This window comes from Dermacentor silvarum, chromosome 3, assembly GCF_013339745.2.
Source record: "Dermacentor silvarum isolate Dsil-2018 chromosome 3, BIME_Dsil_1.4, whole genome shotgun sequence".
Classification (NCBI taxonomy): Eukaryota; Metazoa; Arthropoda; class Arachnida; order Ixodida; family Ixodidae; genus Dermacentor; species Dermacentor silvarum.
This window is the reverse complement of record NC_051156.1, coordinates 97,319,210-97,343,465: the sequence shown is the minus strand read 5'-3', so window position 1 is coordinate 97,343,465 and position 24,256 is coordinate 97,319,210. Positions and strand designations below refer to the sequence as shown.

At 48.6% G+C, this 24,256-nt stretch overlaps 1 protein-coding gene across 1 annotated transcript in view; it reads left to right on the top strand.

Moving 5' to 3' along the window:
- Positions 1 to 660: 660 nt before the first annotated feature.
- The window catches only part of LOC119444584 (scoloptoxin SSD14-like), a 68,443-nt gene continuing 44,847 nt past the window's right edge, over positions 661 to 24,256 (top strand). The window contains exon 1 of the mRNA XM_037708959.1: positions 661 to 814. Within this exon, the coding sequence (XP_037564887.1) occupies positions 661 to 814 (154 nt within the window). The remainder of the gene's footprint in view (positions 815 to 24,256) is intronic.

Sequence of the window (24,256 nt, the reverse complement as noted above, 5' to 3'; positions counted from 1 at the left end):
AGGACTTTAGCGTAGAAGAGATCAGGACGGCACTGCACAACCTTCACAGCAGATCGGCGCCTGTCCCCGACCGGGTGTCAAATCGCGCCCTGAAGAATCTCGGCGACCTTTCTGTGGAACAGCTGACGGCATACATCAATGACTGCTGGCAGCGTGGCAGCCTCCCACAACAGTGGAAAACTGCGACAACGATCCTCATCCCAAAACCCGGAAAAGCGCCGAGCCTCGACAACCTTCGCCCCATATCGCTAACGTCGTGCGTCGGCAAGACCATGGAGCACGCACTACTTAACCGCTGACAAGCCCACTTAGAGCAGAAAGGGGCATACCCACCATCCATCATAGGATTCCGCCCACACCTGTCCACGCAAGACGCAATGATACTACTGAAACACCAGGTGCTCGGCGGCAAGACGAGAGGCACCAGCCATTCTAGGCCTCGACCTCGAGAGCGCGTTTGATAGAATCGTGCACTCGGCGATCTTATGCCTGATATCGCGCCGCAACCTCGGCTTACGCACGTACAACTACGTGAAAGATTTCTTTACAGACAGACGAGCTGTTTTAGTGGCCGGCGACCTCCACCTAGAAAAGCAAACGCTGGGAAGCACTGGCACCTCGCACGGCTGGGTAATCTCGCCCACGCTATTCAACCTGGCCATGATTGGGCTAGCGGAAAAACTGCAGGAACTCGAAGACGTACGGCACACCATATACGCCGACGACATCACCAACTGGGTGCACGAAGGCAGCGACGGTCACATCGAAACGGCGCTTCAACTAGCAATTGACACAATAGAGGAACACCTCATGGGTACGGGGTTACGATGCTCGCCGAAAAAGTCGGAACTCCTACTATACCGCCCCACGCAAAGGGGCAGACCACCCTGGGGGGCGGGGGGAAATGCGGTGACGACCAGGCGAGAATACGAAGAGATCAGACTACGCACGAGCAACGGAGCAACCATCCCAATAGTCCAGCAAATAAGGGCCCTGGGCATGATAATCCAGGCCAACGGCGTCAATGGCGAAACGATTACTAAACTCAAGCACAAGACAGCAACGCTATGAGACTCCTCAAGAGGGTAACTAGCAGAAAAAAATTCACAGCATATCCACGGGGTGAATGATGATGAGTGGGCGAAGCTCCGGAGGGAATCATCGGATCTCCCGCTTAAGGGGACGCTAGCACAAACGCGTTAGAAACGTGCAGTACTCTCTAGTAAGGGGGAGCGGCCACAGCGTCTTACGCAGCCATTTACACATGCCGGAACGTGCACCGCGTTTGCCGACGCCATCACATGACTGCTGAGAGAGTATACCCCCCGTATTCATAAACGCTCCTCGACTTGAACTCGAAACGCGTTGAAGGTAAGGCGGAGAGGCCACAGCGTCTTACACCAGCTTCTTACACGGGCCGTAACGCGCTAGCACAAACGCGTTAGAAACGCGCTAGAAACGCGGCCTTTCGTTAATGTTGGGTATTTATTGCCATCGTGGTGCGTGTGTCCATGTCCGGTTCGTGGCGTAGTGGGCTAACGCCGCGCGCTCGGAAGCGAGGGGTCCCTGGTTCGATTCCGCGCTACGGACACAACTTCGGAATTTTTTTTCTTAATTTTCTCAGACTGGTTACACACTACTACTACGACGACGACGACGGGGACGAACGGGTGCCGCTATAAGGAGCTTCGCCCCTAAAACGGAATGTGGGAGTCGAGTCTCACACGACTCATACACTCTTTCGTCATGTGCCACATTGCGTACATCGCGGCATTCCACAGCTGGTACAAGGGGGTAGAAGCCAAGATCAACGTCCTCATCCGCAGGGTGTACAAGATAGCACTGGGAAGCACGGCTCTTCCCCCAGCACGCACCGTTTGCTCCAGCTCGGGCTTCACAACACGCTGAGCAAAATCGCCGAGGCGCAGCGCACTTCACAACTAGAAAGATTAGCGGGCACGAGAGCGGGACGCCAGATGATGGAAAGTCTTGGCATCCGTTACCACACACAACAGGGACAGAAAGTTGCCGTTCCGGACGCGATAAGACAAACGTTAGGAGTCGACCTGATTCCACGGAACGTCCACCCGGAATACAACCGGGGCAGAAGGGTGGCCATGGCCAGAGCTCTCCTCCACACTCACGGAGACGATCCAGGGACACGATTGGTTGACGCCGCGGAATACGCAGAACGCTTGCGATTCGCGGGGCGGTCGTTGATTAAATAAGGGGACGCTAGCACAAACGCGTTAGAAACGTGCAGTATTCTCTAGTAAGGGGGAGCGGCCACAGCGTCTTACGCAGCCATTTACACATGCCGGAACGTGCACCGCGTTTGCCGACACCATCACATGACTGCTGAGAGAGCATACCCCCCGTATTCATAAACGCTCCTCGATTTGAACTTGACTTGCCACCGCCTTGGGCAGCGCGTTCGAAACGCGTTGAGAGAGAGAGAGAGAGAACTTTAATGAAAAGAATGGCTCAATGGCCTAAGCAGGGGTAAGGGTCAATGGCGGGGTTCACAAGGAAAAAAAAACACACAAAAAACAAGAAAACACTACACATTCATAACCTGCCGGTCAAGCCGGCCTCGCGCACAAACTCCCATAAGGAGTTGATAGTTCGTCGGGCATCGGCCTGAGGGGGCGGCGTGGTCCATGCCTCCAGTGAGGTAATGCCGCGTCCCTTGTGCTTGTCTCTTACTGCCGCGAGACCGGGACAGTCCCACAATAGATGCCTGATTGTCGGTCGAGCACCGATGTCGCACGTACTGCACGTCACTGATGAAGACATCACTTTCTCCTCCGTCTCTTCCTCCTCCTCATTGTCCAAACGTTGCCTCTGATGGCCTCGCGTCTTCTTTGAAGCGGCGTACGCGCGCCACTTAGCCAGAACGTCTTCGGTGAGTGCTGCGCCCGTCCTGGCCTTATGCACCAGGACATGCGCGCCCCGAGGAAGCCCCTTGGGCAAAGGGTGGGCATTGTGCGGTACCTTCGCCTTCAGCTCCCGTTTGGCTTGGACTTTAAGTCGCTCGCGCTCCTCCTCCGGATCCAGACGCACAGGAGTGAGAGGGACTGGGCCCAGGGGAGATGAGCGGGAAAATAACAGCTCGCTCGCTAAGGTAAGGCGGAGAGGCCACAGCGTCTTACACCAGCTTCTTACACGGGCCGTAACGCGCTAGCGCAAACGCGTTAGAAACGCGCGAGAAACGCGGCCTTTCGATAATGTTGGGTATTTATTGCCATCGTGGTGCGTGTGTCTATGTGCGCTTCGTGGCGTAGTGGTTAGCGCCGCGCGTTCGGAAGCGAGGGGTCCCTGGTTCGATTCCGCGCTACGGACACAACTTCGGAATTTTTTTTCTCATTTTTCTCAGACTGGTTACACACGACTACTACTACGACGGGGACGGAACGGGTGCCGCTATAAGGAGCTTCGCCCCTAAAAGGCACAGCGGGCATATCGGCAAGTGTAGCGTGAGCGCGCACAGAAGAAGCGGTGGAAGCGGCGGTGGCACTCGCCCTCACGGATCAGACGTGCAGGACGGTTCTCTGTGACTCACGACAAGCGGTCAGAAACTTCGCCAAAGGATGGATCTCACGGACAGCGGCCCGCGTCCTGAGCAATCGCTATGTCAAGCGGGAGGTAGAATTTCAAACCAGAATCCAAGGGTTCCCAGCGCACATGGGAGAAGTATCGGACACGTATCGCAACCGAAGCGAGACGACACACGCCAAGGCGCGCGAGCTCACGAACCGCGCCGGCGACCGTCGTCCATGGCACTAAAGACTGCTTGGCGAGCTACAACGAAATTACCAAGACCAGAGCTCTGCCTGGCACGCCGAACCTTCCCTCCGCCCAGCGACAAGCTGGACAGGCGCAGGCGGTGGCCTTCAGACAACTGCAGACGCTAACGTACGCTAACCCGGCACAATACCACAGACTCTACCCCGTTACATACTGTACAAATATATGCAAGGTCTGCCACACTGGGATAGCCACTTTGACTCACATGCTCTGGGACTGTAACGAAAACCCGCACGGTGCTAACTCCGGAACCCTTCCTCCGCGGCGGGCCGCTGCCTTGCGCAGCCCCAGCCTCGGCGATCAACTCTGGGCCGTCCAGCAGGCCCGCGAGGTGGCGGCGAGGCAACACCTCGACGTCCCCACGTGGGTGACCTAAGGCCCCGTCGGCAAAATATCTGCAGGACCTCAATAAAGTTGTTAGCAACCAACCCAAAGCTGTTAAGGGCTCACTGTTCGATGGTCGCGTCCGGCAATAGAAAAACAACTCCCATTGGCCGCATGCTGTATGTGCAAGTGAAAGCGCGCGAGGGCGAGGGACGCGCGCTTTCACGGGGAGCGAACGCACGACGGAGAGCAAACGCGACTTCCCAGTGGAAGGGAAGCGCACAACTGTGCGCACAACGCGCACAACTGTTGTCGACGGCAGCGGCGTTTTTCCCGCGTTCGTACCGAACGCGCGCCGCGTTGGTAACGTGTTTATAAAGAACGTGTCAACCTTTGCCGTTCACCCTTTGGCGGTGTACCGTAGCGACCATAAGGCTATGGTCCTTGTGGTCCAAATAAATTAAAACCACGGGATCATATATATTTATCATTCTTTAATCGTTCAAATAACGAATTACACCATCACATTCTAATAGTCATAATTGAAAATATACATAATTCCCACCATAGCACAGCTTCGCTGGCCTTCCATCTCCATCCCATTGGAAGGGCTGACAGTCTTTAAGCTCCATAGAGCTTGGCACCCTTGTTCTTGAGGGCAAGGCCCAGCAGACAGCCTCTACAAGGTATTAAAAACATAATGAACGTTTTAAAACCACAACATTTGCGATAATAACCGACCTTTTACCGCACAGCGAAAGCTTGCGATGCGCGTCTTCCAGCCCATAAAACTCCTGTCGCCCCCGGGCGACCGTTGTAGAAACTCGAGAGCTGCCGCGACGCGCTAGCGGCGCTCGTTTGGCCACCTCTCCTATTCTACTACCGTGGTTGTCACCATTGCGGACAATTCTACTTGGCTTCCCGTTCTCAACTTTGGCTGTATTGCAAATGTTCATCCCGGTAGCACGACAGCGACCCGTCTGACACCTATGCACGAGTGCCAGATATCTCCGCTAGCACCCGTTATTTCTGCCTCTGTCAGCCTTATCATCGTGTTCGGCTTCGTCTTCCTACCATGACGTCGATAAGATAATCGCTACCGACCTCTCTCTAGCTCAAACTGAAGGCCTTAGGTGCATACGGTTCAGTCACCGCGATATTTTTGATTTGAATGATTACCCGCTTGGCAAGGCAGCCGTCGTCACTCATCGGATCCACACCGGAGACTCAAGTCCCATCCATGGCCGCCCATACCGTGTGTATGCTGCAGAGCGCCGCATCATTCAAAGCGAAGTCTCGAATATGCTGAAGAAGAACATCATCGAGCCTTCCGCTATATCCCGTGGGCCTCGTCAATTGTCCTGGTCAAGAAAAAAAGGCAACACCTGGGGATTGTGTGTTGATTATCGCCATCTCAACAATATCACCGAAAAGGACATGTATCCCTTGCCTCGTATCGATGATGCACTTGGCTGCCTACATGGGGTGAAATATACTTCATCGATTAACCTCCGCCTGGGCTACTGGCAGATCGCTGTTGATGAGGAGGATCCCGAAAATACAGCCTTTATTACGCCTGATGGGCTATTTTCACTTCATACTCATGGCCTTCGGGCTTGCAATGCCCCAGCAAGGTTCGAGAGAATGAAGGACACTCTTTTCCGAGGCTTGAAGTGGACATTCTGTCTGTGTTATCTCGATGACGTAATCGCATTTGCTCCAACATTTGAAAACCACCTTGAGCGTCTCGCTACGGTGCTTGCTGTGTTTCGGGGTGCTAAAGTTCAGCTCAACTCGTCGAAGTGTCATTTCGGTCATCGTGAAATAGCCGTTCTCGGGCACCTTGTCAACGATAATGCAATTCAACCTGACCCGGCCAAAGTTCGAGCCGTGCAAGACTTTCTTGTGCCGTGCTAAGTTAAGGCAGTTCGCAGCTTGATTGGCTTATGCTTGTACTTTCGTCGCTGTGTGTCCAAATTTTGCCCACATTGCTCGCCCTCTCACCGAGCTTTTGAAGAACGACGTCGCTAGTTCTCGTGGCATTGGCGCTGTTCTTGCCCAGATTCAGCATTGGTAAAGAGCGTGTTATCGCTTACGCAAGCCGTCTTCTGTTCACGGCCGAGCGCAACTATGCTATCAAGAAACGCGAGTTCCTAGTGCTGGTTTGAGCGATAGCGAAGATTCATCCATACCTATTTGATTGTCATTTCCGCGTAATTACCGACCACCACGTGCTCTGCTGGCTCTTTTTGTGGAAAGACCCTACAGATCGTCTTTTGCGTTTGGCATTACGTTTGTAAGAGTACGCTTTCTTTGTAGTGTACAAATCCGGACGTTTACATCAGGACCTTGACTGCTTGTCCCACCACCCTGTGGACCCTCGGGAAGCCACAGACGTCGACTCCGACACCAGCGTTATATCCATCTCAGGCTTCCTCAACATTGGCGATGAACAGTGCCGTGATCCCGTTCTTCGAACCATCATGGATCGGTTAAGTTCGCCTACTCCTGATCCTTCCATTCGTCCCTTCTGTATCTCCGACGGAGTCCTGTACAAACGCTACTTGCGTCCTGATGGGGATGACCTACGGCTGGCCGTACCGGGGTACCTTCAGTGCACCGTGCTTCAACAACTCTACCACGCGGCCACCGTTGGGCATCACGGTGTTACTCGAACTTTGACCGCGTCCGGCGCCATTTCTTCTGGTCCGACCTCTACCGCTCTGTGCGCCGGTGTGTCACTGCTTGCGACCCGTGTCAACGCCGGAATCCGACTCCCATGGCTCCAGCTGGGCTTTTACAACCCATCAATATTCCCACTGAACCTTGCCTTCGCGTGGGACTGGACCTATTCGGCGCTTCCCCTTTGTCAACTAAGGGCAACAAATGGGTTGCCCTTAGTAGGGCAACCCAACAACAAAGTAGCCACCGCTTACCATCCGCAGACTAACGGTCTCGCAGAGCGACTGAACATAACGCTTGCCGACGTGCTAGCAATGTGCGTTCCCCCCCCCCCCCCCCCATCAGGACGAAGACGTGGCTCTGCCATATGTCACCTCCGCGTACAATTCGTCCTGCCATGACAGTGCTGGTTACTCACCGTTTTATCTACTGTTTAGCCGTGATCCTGTTTTCCCCCTGGACACTATACTTCCACAAGTCACACAGTTGCACACCGCTTATGCCCGCGATACAATTTATATAGCAGCACAGGCCCGTCAGATTGCCCACACTCGCCTCACTGATTCCAAGGCTTCTTAGAAGTCCCGTTACGATATGCATAATAGAGACGTACAGTATTTACCTGGCTCTATCGTGCTCCTGTGGCTACCATTCGTCGTGTGGGCCTATCGGAAAAACTTCTGTCGCGATATTAAGGCCCCTACCGAATCCTGCGACAGCTTTCGGATGTGACGTATGAGAGTGCTCCCGAAGAGCCCGGCAGGTCGTCTGTACAGCGAAGAACTGATGTTGTTCATGTCTCCCGTTTAAAGCCCTACGTGCGTGCCTATTCCGAGCCATAATAGCTTGCGCCGGGATGGCGCTCCAACACCGTAGGCGTAGGTGTCGCGATGCAGAACAGGACAAGCACACAAGAGACGATGACGAGGAAGTTTTGTTGCTGCTGGCACTTCCGCCGCCCTGTTCTAGTGTCAGCTGGTGCCTTCAGCATTCACCTTGCATAAACGACATTTGTGGTTATTTCCGCCTCGCAACAGTATTATTGCACAAGAATGCGTGAATATGCGGAGTTCAAGCATATCAAATGTCGATCGTCAAGGCTTGCGATAAAGTAAACGTGAGTTCGCGGGCTGCGCTCCATCACCACAGTTCTAATTAGCCATCGTCTCGTTGACTAAAATGAGGCACAGTGGAACAGCGATCTACGGGGCCACTCGTTATTTTGTGCGTTAGTTGGGCTGTTATAGAATGAACGCATTTCCACTTGCCCTGTTCACTTTTTTTGTGTTGGTCAGTGTTGCTATCTTTGTGCAAAACGTTAGACAGGGTGGAATAGCTTACTGATTAGAAAGGTTCAGGCATCAAGCGTGGTGTTTGAGCGAGGAAGCTTATTTAGATGACTAGAGTTTTTATCCGTGCTCACAATTAAGTACACATGATTTCACAGTTGTCTCACATTTAGTTGAAATTACGATTTTCTTTCCTGCACTCGGGTGCGCAGGTGGAAAGGCAGTGGGTGTCCCTGGTGAACTCCGGGGCTACGACGCTCTCCTAAGCAAATTCGGCAACCTGAAGCTTCTTAAACACCATTTTAATTACACTATAGATCTCGCGAAGAGGGGCATCCTCGTTTCACAATGCCTAGCTGACGCCGTAAGAGAAAAGCAAGAGAACATCAAGAGCAGTCCTGAATTAAAGTAAGTATCTGCTATTTTTTCCGTTTTTACTGGCACTCACAGGAAGGCAGTTCGCGCCACCTAGACATGTGTAGGAAAACTAACATTGTGGGTTTCTATATTTTTAGTATGTTTGTAATGATATGAGCCACTAGGGTTCATATCATTATTAGGTGAGCTGTAGTGGGGGACTCCGGAATAATTTTTTGTGTAGAGTTTTTTTTAATTTTAGGTTCCTCTAAATATAATTGAACGAACGTTTCGTCATGTAGGCTCCACCGAAATATGGCCTCCGTAGACAGGACCGAACCCGCAAACTCAGCCGCGCAACGTCATAGCCAGTAGGCTACAGCGGCAGGCTAGTGAGGCAAAACAGAATGCTGCCGCTGTTACACGTACATTTATGCCACACGAATGTATTCTGGTAGCGTTGTGATTGAGAGTTTTGATATTCTGGAAATTCTCGAAGAGTATGCGCAATTATTGTATTATAGCTTAGAAAAGTAAATACCTTTTCCTATGAAGTTGAAATGGTAGACACATGCTAGCGGTACTGCCCTTTAATAATGGTGATAGGCAAACCTGGTTAAAGAAATCATAAGGTTTCTACTTTTCAATACTTTGAAGCTACGGCTTTTAATTATTTAAGTGAATCAATATTAAAAATTTAAGCGCTAACAGGGCACATCTTTGTTTCTACGTTACAGCGCGTCACGTGGTACCAATACCATTGCGTCGGTGTACTCACCGACTGTTCACTTCAAAGACGTTGGTGGCACAATTTAACAAGTGATTTCAGACAGCAGTGCTTTGCTAGCACGACGTCCCTTAGGGAAGTGTAATGTCTGTCACAGTGGCTCGTTTAGGCGTGTTAGTTATTTACAATACCTACACCTGGGAAGCGCCCTCTTTAATTGGGGTTAACTAGCTACAGACCTTAGTAAAAATAAAAAGCAGCTGCCGACGAGGAACATAAATGAATAACCGCATGACATTTCGGTTCATATTTATTGTGAACAAGGCTCGAATATGGTAGACGAAACACCTTGTTTTATTCATGTCTGTTTGTTATTAGCGACTGCTTTTACTATTCTTCCGTACCAGACGTGTTTTCGTCAATCACTTGACTTTAATAGCCTACAGATGTATCTATATAGTGCCTTAAAATATGGACTAATTCCAAAACGCTCGTACTGGGAGTGATGTTTACGCGAAATTGCGCACGGGAATATTAAAGTAGATAGCTTGATGCTTCGGTGTGCATGCGGAAAACGTATTACTAGGTATTTTTTTTAAAGTTTAGCAACCTTAGGAAATGTAGCATGGGCTAATTTTTGGGAAGGCTAAAGCTTATGGGTTATAAGATGAGTCGGTTGATTATCTACACAAAGGTTACCAGAATTGCGAAAAACATTTGTATTCACGACGATTGCGGTGATAAACCCGTGCTCTGCTTTAGCAAGTTGTAATCAAGGTTGTTGCAACACAACTAGAAATTTCAGCCCTTCTCAGTAGTCACTCAGACAAGAGCGTTGCCTGCAAAGGGCGAGATACTCGGGATCTTCCGCTCTTCGCTGTCGCTTTAATGAAGATTCACCAGCACGGTATTCCGGGTTTGATCGCAGTCGTTGCATTAGTTCACGAGCAGCCATGCGCCTGGCTTCCCGTCGTCGAGCATCTTCTTCCACGGGGGTTACGTACTTCTTCGGCTTACCCATGTTTTATAGGCGGCGCAAACGATGTGCTTGGCACAGAGACACTAGGCAATGTGCCGCCGTCGCGTCATCACGGAGCTTTATACGAAGGCCGCGAACGAAGCGGCTCGCACTTAAAACCCCTCAATAAAAGAAAAATAGCGCCATCTCCTCTCTCCTCCTCCTGCGCCGGCGTTCACTCTCTCTTCTGCCGACCGTGGCTCCCCCTGCGCGGTGCTGAACTAGCAGCCGCTCTCCGAATGAAACGCTGTGGCTACGTGTCGCTCGCGCTCTTGAACTCGTATTTTGATCGGAATTTTTCGCGTTATATTATGACTGGCGGCCGAAACAACGAGAGGACGCATAAATGCCGTTGCGCTTAGATGGCTGTATTATTAGCGGTGATACAGTGAGCCTAAAGCCTCTAAGTCAGGCTTTAACTGAGCCATGCCATGCACGACCTCGGCGTTGGTTGACCTAGGGCCGTCATCTCCGCCGGGAAGTCTTGTATACGGTTTTCCTTCTTTAGCTCGTCGCCAGCACAGGTACTTATCTCTGGTTCTGCTACATATCGCCGGAAAGTCTTGTACACCGTTATCCTTTTTCAGCTCGCCGCCAGCACAGGTCCTTATCTCTTGTTCTGCTACGCGATACACGACTAGAATACTGGGCCGGTATTTTGTAGCGATGCCTTTAAAGTAATAATGCCTTTTCGCGCTTATCGCGCTTTGTCAGTGGTCGGAGCGACGGTCCGCTCGCGTTATCAACGGGATCCGCCGGCCGTGAGCGGTGGATGATAAGACTAGAGTAGAATAAGTCATAATGCCTCGCTACAAAATCGCGGCCCTGAGCACACTTTTCACGTGCAGCACTTTCTACCATTTTCGAGATAGTTATCGGTCCTCGAGGATCTAGGACGATAGCGACAAGTTTTATCGACAAGAACATTGATCTTCGCCGACCACCGAGTTGAGTTTTTGCTGAAGGCGCAAAGTCGCCCTAACTAAATAGCCCTAATAAGTTCGTCTTTCTGCAGGTAAGCGCCCATTTTTCCCTATGTACCGTCACCGCTTCGTAACATACTGCGATACACTCAAAACGTGCCGTTCGCATACATTCAGGCCACACAAACACAACGCCATGGATTGTATAACCGAGTCAACAAAAACCACGTGCGTTTGAAGACATGATGAAATCCGGCCACGAAAGTTGCAAATGCAGCGCGAACATGCAGCGCGAACAATGCGGCACTTGGGAGGGAGAAAAACTAACGAAGCCTCAGGCAGCAAGTGGCAGCATGTGAGATTAGGGATCAATGAAGAATCGCTAGCTTACCTCACACATTCGGGACCATTGTGTTGGGTTGAAATCAGCCCGGCTGATTCTTTAAAGCCAGACAGACCTTCCTCTGCGCCGCGTCTCGCTTCGCAGATGGAATCCTGAAGAGTCGCTTGCCGTCTGTTTCGCGTGTACTGCACCCGAATGCTGAGCAACACGGTATCGCGAACACTACGCCTTAAAAGCGCAAAGGAGACGCGATGCGTGGTGCCTCCGTACACCGCGATGGCGGCGAGAGCAAAAAACAAGCAAGAAAAGAGCGCGCGAGAGCACGTGACAGCATTCGCCCAATCGGAGGGCCGAGCGCCGAGAGAACGGGCAGGAGAGGAGGAAAGCGGCGATCTTCAAAACATGGTGCTACTTTTTTTATTGAGGGGCTTTAGTCGCACTGAGGTCATGTTTTTTTTTTCTGCCTACAGAGAAAGCGGCGGTGCAGCGTGGCGCGGCCGGGCGCAGACATGCCAGGTGGTTGCTAGGCAACGCATAGTGACGTCAGAGCTAGGCGTAGCGCGGTGCGCCTAGGAGAAGCGATGCGCAAGTCGGAGCGGTGACGTCATGACACCTACGCGAAGCTCCGCGAAGCCAGGCGCAGTTGTGCCAAGTGGTTTGTAGGCAACGCAGTGACGTCATAGCTCGACGGAGTTACTGCGAACTATTTGTAGCCGAACCTTGAAGCTTAATCAGCTACGCTGTTAAAAAATGAATATAATACAATGACAAAGTGTGAACACATTATAGATGCACGAGAAACAATCCAAGAGAAACTACACACACAAAAACAGAAGACGCCACGCTGCGTCTCTGGTTTGCGTGTCTTCGATGCCACTCTGCAAGCAATCGTACACGCGAGCACTACGAAGTATATATATAAGTTCATTCGTGTTATTTTCCTTGCTCTTTCGCACAAACTATTTTCCTAACGCGACTGTCCTCTCGCGAAATGCGCGCCAGAAAAAAGACGATCCCGTCCCTACGAAAGTGGGTGTCCAGCGAAGCAGTTGAAACTCCCTCCCTTCCCTACAAGAGCTGACGGGTGTGTGCATTGTTTTATGGATTCAGAGTAATGGTGGCAGTGCTATGTTAGCGTTATAGTAGGAATGGGAGTAATGTTATTTTGAAAGCATACCGCTGGCCATAGCAGTACTGCAACAGCATTGAAATTAGTTACTAGGCCGGTTATATTATATACGAAATGCTAGGGACGTCGCACTCCACGTCGCAAGCTGGCGTCGTCGCGGCAGCATGCGCAGCAGTAAACTTTACCGGAAAACGTATGCGGGGAACGCTACGTACTCCGCATTGCTATCACTAGCACCTTATTGATCTTTATTAATAATTGGTCCCCCCTTGCACTACGTGAAGATGGATGATAACCGAGCCTTATCACCATCAGAACAAATGGAGAGTATACGTACACGTTCACAGGGCTGAACGCAGGCAGTATTTCATTGTTTAAAGATTCCTTACAGGTACAGCGAACTCTAATTTCACTGACGTCTTCTCCACTAGTAGCATAATGTTCAACGCTTCCAAGGCATTGTGTCGCTGTTCGTCGGAGCGGATCACACTGATGATGGCGTGGTTAGCAGCGCCCGCCCGCCATTGCCGCTTGTGATTTTTCAAAATTTAATTGCTTCAAAATTCAATGTGTCCGTCACGTAATACAATGAATGTCTCGTACCTCCTTAAACAATGGCTTATACCCCCGTCAACGCGGCCTCCCATTATGACGACTAAAGAGAAGTGAAATTCTACGGTAGGATGATCAGCGGCAACGGAGCCATCTGTGGAAGAAGACGACGACGCTCGAGCCTTCGATGATTATGATAGTATTTGCGAACAGAGACGGACGTTCAGGCTAGACATACACAAGCTTCGCTTGTAAAACGTATGCTGTTCGGTATGTTGTATGCGTAATTTCAAAGAATGTATGCACTGATCGCTTAACTTTGCTGAGTGCTTCTAGCCGCTGCCTTACGGATGTATTAGCCATTGATGATGATAATTTTCAACATGCTTTTCTGAATGCTGTATGCATGATTCGGAAGAATGTATGCACTGTTCGCTTCACTTTGCTGAGTGCTCGTTGCGTCCGCCTTATGGGGCAATGTGTTATTGTACTTTAACAGCGGAGCTGTTTAAGCCGAGGGTCCGTAACGTGCGAACAGAAAGTGTGGGCCGATCCTGGCGGTTGTGCAGATAGGGTCCAAGCGCAATGGCACATACCCCTGTGAACTAGCGAAGCTGAGCCTGGCTAAATATAGCTAAAGATGGTTGGGACTACTTAAGTCTGTCATCGATAGCCAATCGATAGCCATTCAATAGCTAATCGATAATCGATCAATATTTAGTAAATTTAGGAGAATGCTGGGGATGACTTCGTAGTGCTTAGCGTAGTCCAAGTACGTGGCCAATGCCTTGCGATAGCCAATCGATATCCAATCAATAGCTAATTGATAATCGATCAATAATCAATAAATTGCGAGAAATGCTGGGGATGACTTGGTCGTGCTTATCCTAGCCCAAAGTCAGGACTAGCTAGGTGCCCATCGGCTCCTCTGTCTCTTTAGCATTGCACCTCCAGTGCAAGCTACGCTATTTTTGAAAGGTGAAAGCCTTATATGGCTCATCGTTCAGTCGACCTTCAACGTCATTGAGCGAAAACCGTGTTGGCGAAGCGAAATCGTACACGGCGACGACTCGGTGTAGTAATTCTCTCACTACACCGACCCCTCATTGTGCCTTGCCTATATGCAAACTCTCACGCAACAATTACCCGCCGTGGTTGCTTATTGGCTCTGGTGTTGGGCTGGTAAGCGCGAGGTCGCAGGATCAAATCCAGGCCACGGCGGTCGCATTTCCATAGGGGCGAATTGCGAAAACACCCGTGTACTTAGATTAAGGGGCACGTTGAAGAACCCCAGTTGGTCCAAAATATTAAAGCGAAGCCTTCTTTGTCTCATTGATTCGTATGTGAGGGCCAAAAACGCACTGCAGGAAACCCAACTTCCACAATGTAACTATGTGCGCATATGCGCACACAATAGAACAATGGCGCACGACATTCGTATCGTAGAACACTACAGTTTAGATTCACAGATGTACCGATAGGAACAATAGGAACTGCAACGCCACGCTACCCAGACGAACTGTATATATCTGCGTTGCATTACACGCGTCACGCAATGCATTCCTGGCCGTCACCATGGGTAGGCCGCAGGGAGCAGCGCACGGTAGAAGAGGCTGCCATACGCGAACGTATGGGCGAGCGCGATCGTGCCGTAAGGCCGATCGCGTGTATCGGCAACGGCAGAGCCTCTGACCGTCTATCCCAGTGATCACAAGGCAATACTGTGCAAGTATACAGTCGTCCGTGAAAGTGTGAGTGCGTGCGTGTAATCGACGGCTACATGATTTGGCGCTCTTTGGCCACAGTTGCCCTTGCGCCATAAAAGTCTACCACTAACTAATGATTTAAAATAAAGGCTACGCAACTTAACGAAACGTCTTCAGTCAACTTCAACGTTCTGAAAATACAATCCTAAACAAGCAGTTAAATCACATATGCATCGCATTGGTCGCTAAGCATTTCTTGGGTTCGTTGCGTGGTCGTTGGCTTTGGACTTTGATTCAGTTTGTTTGGGAGAAAGCTACGCGTTTAACCATTGTTTTTTTAAAGGGGATTTATTTTTTTCCAGAGTTCGCCACTACGGTGTACCTCATAATCAGATCGTTGTTTTGGCACGTAAAACCCCATAATTTCATTTCACGCAACAATTCTGATGGTGTGTGGGTCACCATAGTCATCGACTTCTATGAGTAAGCAAGCAACGCTCGCGGAAACATTCTTATGGTGCGCGGGTCACCGTCGTCATCATGTTTATTAGGATAAAGTTAATTCAGGCACTCGAACCCGCGACCTTCGGTTGTAGTCGAATCCTCGAACTTATGTGGGTGTCCAACCCACCCTCATTGGGGTTAAGACAAAGTTAATTAAGGCGCAGTTAATTCATCATCATCAGCCTATTTATGTCCACTGCAGGACGAAGGCCTCTCCGTGCGATCTCCAATTACCCCTGAATTACCCCAATTACCCCAGTTAATGAATGTAGAGTTATTAAGGTATTAAGATCCACGACTTTTGGTGGGAGTTGAACCAATGACTTTTGGTGTTAATCAGCGCGATGTTAAATACGGCCCCGGTAATTTAGGTAGCGTCAATTAGGGCACTCGAACCCGCAACCTTCGGTTGTAAAAAACAAGTAATAAGTAAAACCGCATTTGAATCAGAATGTCATGTAATTTAATGAATGTCTCTTTAACCCCCTGGCTTTCACCTTCAACCTTTTTGGTGTTTGCTAAAGTGACTCACAGTTTTGCTTGCTTACGGGGGTATGAGTGCGGAGTTGCTGGAGCCATTTCTTTTATTACAGCGAAGCTGTATACGGCTACCCCGGCAAATTTTCTATGTCCGTGCGTAGCTAAGAACGAGGTCGCGGGATCGAATCCCTCTACGGCGGCCGCATTTCGATGCAGGCGAAATACTGAAAACACCCGTGTACTTAGATTTAGGTGCACGGTACAGAACCCCAGGTGGTCCAAATTAATCCGGAGTCTCCCACAACAGCGTTCCTCATACTCAGACAGTGATTTTGTCACGTAAAAACCCCTAATTTTATCTACGTGCGTGTACACTGTCGCGTCGACAATGAAAAATGTTCGCCTCCAGAGCTAGTGTACTTTTGAGTTTCCGCGTAACATAATTATGTTTTTCTTGTATGTTCAAATTACAGTCCGATGCTATTATGTCTGCATGCTCTGTGTAAGTAGTACTTTACAAATTTTGTGCCGTACTTTGAGAATTTGCATTTTTTCAATACCATATTTGCGACTGGCATCCGCGAGGGTCTACTAGAATGAGGATATATGCTGCATTCCGGTGCATGTGCGTGCGCGCGTGACGAACATGTGCACACGATGCATCTGTCATTGATGAGTGGACGCTCTGTCCGTTGCATCGGTCACGCATACGTAGTGTGCTGCGACCGTAATCGACATCAGGGCAAGATCGATAAAAAATTACAGTGACGTTCACTTCGTGAACGCGGGTTACGCGCAAGTGTACGGACGCCGGGAACGTACACCGCAGCGTCGAAGCACCAGCGGAAAGAACGCGAACGAGGTCGTGGACGCTACATTGACCTCGACGGTGCGACGCCTTGTGGTGGTGGCGCTTGTTTCTTTTACTGCTTTGTGGCAGCATGGCCAACGCGTCAGCGCCTTGGCAACGACGCTTCAAGGTAAACAAGCAAAATAACCAGCCCCTCCATTTAACGCGTAATGAAGGTATGAGGACTATCAGTTACAACTCAGGAACTGAGCACAACCTTAGCCCACAATACCGCACTCCATCTCACATTGAGTCTTCGCGCTCTGCAACACAGTTTATGGATACAAGCTGCTACTGTAAGAAAGTTTAAGGTACTAAACGAAAGTTAAAGTTCACCTCTACTGCGACCTCTTAAAAGTGAGTGAACATGATTGGCTTGTCCCCTATACAAAGTGTTAGATTCGGACAGCAGTGCATTTCCCACTGCATCCTTTTGACATAGCAAGCCCTTAACACGGCAAGAATAAAATGAGCATTACAATCAAGTGTCCAGCAGTTATTTAGTGATTATATACACTGGCTCATTTTTTTGCAGAACCAGGTTGCTTTTCAGAACGTTTTGGTCTTGTGTTGAAATGTGATTGTGCCAAACCATAATTTCTTTGTCAAATTTTGTCTACTAGTTATGTGTACGAATAACATCACTTTTTAATATACGCTTAGGAAACTCTTCTTCAAGGCCGGCAGCAACGATCCCATCATGAAAGGCGACCTTCTAAAAAATGAGGACCTTGCAAGAAATTATGAACATATAAGGGAAAATGGTGTTAACGCATTTTACACAGGAACTCTGGCAGAAAAGATGGAAAAAACGATCACAGCTGCGAGTGAGTTGACGTTGCATTGTGGTAGTTTAAGCATTAAACAGTTTTCTTATGATAAAAAAATACATTTTTTCGTCATAAAAAACGTTGGCTCCTGCTTTCATCTTGTTCTTAAAAAGACAAGTCTCGTTTCGGTCATTGTTTTGTAGGGCTACAATGTTCATAATATGCTGCAACAAGAAGGATTTACACGTAGTACGTACGTATGGGCAATAGTTAAAGGTAATTCCGTGTATTTTACATAAAGCTTCAATCCCTAATTGTAAACATTTGATGTGAAATTTATGGTGAGTGAGAGAATGCGTTTTCAGGTGCCTGAACTAGACGGCGCCACCATAACTAGGGCATGTCAAGCGGCAACAGAGGAATAGAACACAACAGTGCTGACTAACAAGAAAATATTTGTTCTTTCAAGCAGCACTTTGTATCACTGTGCAAGGAAAACCCTAAAACGTGTCAATTGAACATGCGTCGAAGTAAAGAGTATGTAATCACTCCGATAAAAATGAAATTTCGTTCGTAAGGACCGAATTGAAAAAAAAAAGCTTGCACAAGCATCGCCACTCTCTTGAATGAATCGTGCGAGCTCATCATGACAGTTTGCCAATATGGCGCAATCCGTAAAAAGTGTATCAGAGCCGCATTCAGCGCAATGTAATGACGGGTGGGTATCTATTCTTTGCATACTTACCTTATTTGAGTGGTTGATCATGCGGTCATTCAAACGTGGCCCCGTTTGGAAAGAAGGAAAGAAGCAACTGCTAAACAACATTACAAAGGCACTTATTAAACTCCTGTCTATGCTATTTCATAGCAGAATTTTTCTTAGTCCATCTCGCGATTCGCCTTCTTCACAAACTACAAAGCTTACGGGGCAGAAGAGAGCAGCCTAACGCCTACCCTGTTAAAGACCTCTTCCGAATTGTGCGATATCATGTGCACATACACAATTACAGCAATCGTTTGCTGCGAGCGACTCTCAGATTCTTCTTTTCCAAATTGGCTAATAACAACTCATCTACGTTCATGAAAAATGTTAAGGGGTCATCATCATGAGCCTATATTTATGTCTACTGCAGTACGAAGGCCTCTCCCTGCGATCTCCATTATCCCAGTCTTGCACTAGCTGATTCCAACTTGCACCTGCACATTTCCTAACTTCATTACCCCGCCTTGTTTTCAGCCGTCCACAACTGCGCTTCCCATCTCTTGGTATCCATTCGGTAACTCTAATAGTCCACCGGTGATCCATCCTACGCATTACATGGCCAGCCCAGCTCCATTTTTTACAGCGAAGCTGTTAAGGGCTCACTCTTCGATGGTCGCGTCCGGCAATAGAAAAAAAACCCTCATTGGCCGTATGCTGTATGTGCGAGTGAAAGCGCGCGAGGGCGAGGGACGCGCGCTTTCACGGGGAGCGAACGCATGGCGGAGAGCCAACGCGACTTCCTAAGGGAGCGGTGGGCGAGGAGGGCATCGAGGCACCCTAACTGTTCGTGTGCGTGCCACTCTCTTTGGCGCTGAGCCGTGCTCCCTCAAGGGCTGCAGAAGATAGCGCCAACCTTTCCCTTTCCCTCAAGAACCACTTATCATCCACTCTCCTACTGCCTCGTGGAGTTCGTGGAGGCGAGTGGGATAGCAGCATACCGCTGAGCGTACCTGCCCTTGCCGGTCCCTGCCGCCTCTGCTGCCTACCCATGTGCGGACGAGCCCCCTGAACTATCTCTCTCCTCTTTTTCTTTACCTCCTACTCCCCCTATCCCCTACGACGCTGCGCCGTGCTCCCTTATGAGCTGCAGAATTAAGCGTCTCTTCCTTATGTATAATAAACACATCCTCCACTCTCCTACTGCGGAGCATGCGCGCAGCCCTGCTGACCTCTGTCGCCTGTGCCGCCGACTCTCTCTGGGCTCTCGCCCGCCTCTCCACTAACAGTGCCGACGATTGCATTTAGCCGTTCCGTCACTTAGACAGCGTTTCGACAGCGGTTGTGTGTGGTCACACAAACAACGCGCACAACGGTTGTCGACGGCGGCGGCGTTTTTCCCGTGTTCCCAGCGAACGCGCGCGGCGTTGGTGACGTGCTTATGAAGAACGTGCCAACCTTTCCCGTACACCCTACGGCGGTGTACCGTAGCGACCATAAGGCCATGGTCCCTGTGGCCACTAAATAAATGAAAACCACTGGATCATACGTATTTCTCATTCTTTAATAGTTCAAATAACCAATTACACCATCACATCTTAATTTTCTCTTAATGTCAATTAGAATAAAGGCTACCTCCGTTTCCTCTCTGATCCACACCACTCTCTTGCTGTATCTTAACGATAGACCTAACATTTTTCGTTCCATGGTTCTTTGTGCTGTCCTTAACTTGTTCTCGAGCTTCTTTGTTAACGTCCAAGTTTCTGCCGAATATGTTAGTACCGGTAGAATGGAATTGTTGTATACTTTTCAACGACAGTGGTAAGCCCCCAGTCAGGATTTGACGATGCCTGCGGTATGCACCCCAACCCAATTTTATTCTTATGTACATTTCCTTCTCATGATCAGGGTCCCCTGCGAGTAATTTAACTAGATAAAGGTACTCCTTTGCAGACTATAGAGGCTGATTTGCGATCCTGAATTCGTGTTCCCTTGCCAGGCTGTTGAACATTACCTTTGTCTTCTGCATATTCATCGTCAACCCAATTCTTACACTTTCTCGATTAAGGTCCTCAATCATTTGCTGTAATTCGTCTCCATTGTTGCTGAATGGGACAATGTCATCTGCAAACCGAAGGTCGCTGAGATATTCGCCGTCGATCCTTACTCCTAAGCTTACCCAGTCTTAGGGCTTGAATACTTCTTCGAAGCATGCAGTGAATAGCATTGGGGAGATTGTGTCTCCTTGCCTGACCTCTTTCATGATAGGTAACTTTCTACTTTTCTTGTGGAGAACCAATGTAGCTGTGTAATCTTTGAAGATATTTCCCAAGATATTCACGTATGTCTCCTGTACTCCTTGATTATGCAATGCCTCTAGTACTGCTGGTATATCTACTGAATCTTTTCATAATCATATAGAGAGCTTATCGTAATCATAATCATAGTCATATAGAGAGCTTTATTGTACTCCACATATTCCTTGATTACCTGATTGATGACATGTATGTGGTCTATCGCAGAATATCCCGTCCTGAAGTCAGCCTGTTCTCTTGGTTGATTGAAGTCAAGTGTTACCCTCATTCTGTTAGAAGTTATCTTGGTGAATATTTTATAGAATACTGAAAGCAAGCTAATGGGCTTATAACTCTTCAATTCTTTAACGTCTCCTTTCTTATGGATTAGTATAATGTTGGCATTTTTCCAGTTCTCCGGTACATTTGAAGTCGTGAGGTATTTCGTATAAAGAGCCACAAGCTTCATCGGTAGTTATATGAGCCTGTGTATCCTGTTCATAACTGCTTCGAATGAAAGTCACTTGGCTGCTCTGGGAACTCTACAGGTCAGTACAGAATTATTCCGCTGCTTTCACTATCTCATCGAAATGGCTGATGGTATTACTCTGCTTATCTTTCAGTGCATACATCTTGCCTTGTCCTATGTCAAGTTTTCTTCTCACTGATTTCATGCTGCGTCCATATTTTACGGCTTCCACAATCTTTCCCACGTTATAATTTCGAGTATCCCTTACTTTCTGCTTATGGACCAGTTTTGGCAGTTCAGCGAATTCTACATAAACTCTGGAGTTTGCCACTTTCATGTTTTGTCGTTTCTTTATTAGGTCCTTTGTTACTTAATTGGGAGAGTTTACCTACTGGTTGCCTAGGTGCCTTGCCTCCCACTTCAATTGCTACTTCTAAGATTAGCCTAGTGACGGTTTCATTCACTATATCTATGTTGTCTTCATCCTTCTGTTCTAAATCTACATATTTGTTGGCGAGCACCAGCCTGAATTGGTCTGCGTTTGTCCTTACTACGTCTACGTCGGCCTCTTTCTTCCAGACTATTTTACTCTTTGTCTCTTCAAATTGAGAGAAATCCCAGACCTCACTAACCTATGGTCACAGCACATTACTCTAACACTTCTACATCCTGCACTATGCTGGGATCGGCAGTGAGTATGATATCTATTACATTTCTTGCTACGCTTCCTGAAGAAGGTATTCATGATTCGCAGTCTATTCCGTACCGCGAATTCTACCAACATCTCTCCTCTAGTGTTCCTAAAATAGATGTCGCAGTTGCCAATGGACCGATCCCACCGGCCAGTTTCACGACGCCACGGCTGCCACGGTGCTTGCTGGCACTTGTAGTCATCCGGCCGCTCCAGCCGCCCGGAGTGCCTGTGCGTCCTGTTTCCGAACGATTTTTGGCCATTTCTATGGTTCGTGTCGAGCCATCGTGCGATGGGTGGATTCACCTGCTGCGTTCCTGGGTGTTACAACCACACAAGGGACTATGTGATTCTATGTGTTTTCTAAAGAGCGAAAGCTTCGAGAGACGTAGATCCAATGGATTAATAAGTGGTACTGGTAATACAAAGCGCGAGAAGAAACACAGGGACGAATGGCGGCCGCATTTCGATGGGGGCAAAATGCAAAAACACCCGTGTACTTAGATTTCCCGGAATTTATAGATGATTTTCGATTATCGATTAGCTATTGATTGGCTATCGATTCGCTATTGCAAAGTATTGGCCAAGTATTTAGGCTAGGCTAAGCACTACCAAGTCATCCCCAGCATTTCCCGAAATTTATTGTTTATTGATTGACGATCAATTTGCTATTGATTTGCTATCGATTGGCTATCGCATGGTATTGGCCACGTATTTGGACTAGGCTAAGAACTACCAAGTCACCCCCAGCATTTTCCGGAATTTATTGATTATTGATCGATTATCAATTAGCTATTGATTGGCTATTGATGACTTGGCGATGATTGGCTATCAGCGTTTTTATGTTAAAAAGCCGCCTAGCTCACGTAAGAACTTCCAGATATCGCTGTTACCGAAGTGTGCAAGTTGTGCGCGTAACCCATGTAGGTCAGCATCACTAGGGCCCGAAAGTTTCGGCGCCGCATTTCAAACCTGTCTCCAACAGGTATACAAATCTTATTATGCCCGTCGCTAAGCAAACATAACGTTAAAGTCACCGAGATGCACGTGTGCAAAAGTAGTAACGCAAAACGACCGCGTGCATCAGCATGTATTACATACAAAGCTCGAACAAATACGATACTAAACGCGTAATCAGCTGGTAACATCCGAAATGAAAGAGCAGCAGGGACTTTTCAACGTTCGCCTCGCACGCTGCAATGAACAGCCGATGTAATTTTGTAAAATAAATGGCGAATGTTTCTCGGTGGTGGAGTCGCAGAGATGTCTGGGAAGCTCGTGCGCAGTACTCAACGAGCAAGGACTGCGTTGGTGTTGTTGACCAGGTGACTACAACCAAGATGGTTGCAGTGCTACTTCCGGAAAACCGGCGCATGCGCAGATCGGTCGGTGGGATCGGTCTATTGCTTTCTGACTAGCTTGATTTTCCCCATTTTTGAATTGAAGTCGCCCATGACTACAGTATACTGAGTTCGCACCTTTTTCATCGCTAATTCAACATTTTCATAAAGCTGTTCTATTTCTTCATCAACGTGATTGGAGGTTGGGGCATAGGCTTGTAGAACCTTTATTGTATACCTCCTATTCAGCTTTATTACGACAACTGCTTCCGTCTCATTAATGCCGTAGAATTGATCATGGTTGCCCGCTATATCGTTACGGAATAAAAGTTGGTCGCATATCTGCTTGCTTCGCTGCAAATGACATCGAAAGACGATAGTCTTCTGCCACCCCTGATAAGTAACACCCTCTCTTGTCCACCCTCCCACCCTTCACGCTCTTCCCCTCCCCTCTCACTCCTCCCATGATGGATGCAATGGAGATTTTGCTGAATTCAATTCAAATTTACCGCGTTCGCCCTGCTCTCGCGCCATCTGTTGGGACCTTTTTTTACCGTTGACTTAAAGCCGGCTGCAGAGCCCCGGCTTCAGTCGGCTTCTTTTAACGCGTCGCGTTTCCTACACCATTTCTAACGCATTGATTTTTCATTTACTAACGCAAAAACCAGTACAATATGTATTCCTAATTAAATGAACGCTACGGATTACGGTTATGCGCCTCCAAACTCTGTACTGCTAAATTAGCCATCCTATACTCCGTTTCATACATCAGCCAGGTGCAACGCTGTAAAAGCTGCGCAAGAAGTACGGCCATTAAAATGTATTACTCCGTGCGTTCCGTCTATGCAGCGGTATAGCTTCGCTGCGCGCCAGCGGCGTTTGCTCGCGCGAGCTTGCACGTGAGGCTGCAGCGACGGGCTGCAAATAAAACGCGCATAGCATGGCGTTTTCAGCGCAGCTTAAGAAACTAGGGTCTTTAGAGTTACGTGTGTATGTATTTTCTATTAAAGGAACACGCCTCCTAATACTTACCTAGTGATGTTGCGCCTCAGATATGCGTAATATTTACTTTGTGATCGATAACGTTCACAAGTATGAACAGCCGTACCAGTTTAAGTAGTGTGGGCGGTAAGCAAGTGGTCCAATTTTGGCCGGGTGGCTGAATCGGGTGACAGGCAAACAGACAGACAGACCGACAGACAGACAGACCAAATTTTCAGCGTTTAAGTTCCCGAAGAAAGACTATCGTCTTTAAAAGTCCTACCCCGTATTCTCTCTTATCTGGAAGACCTCTGTAGCAG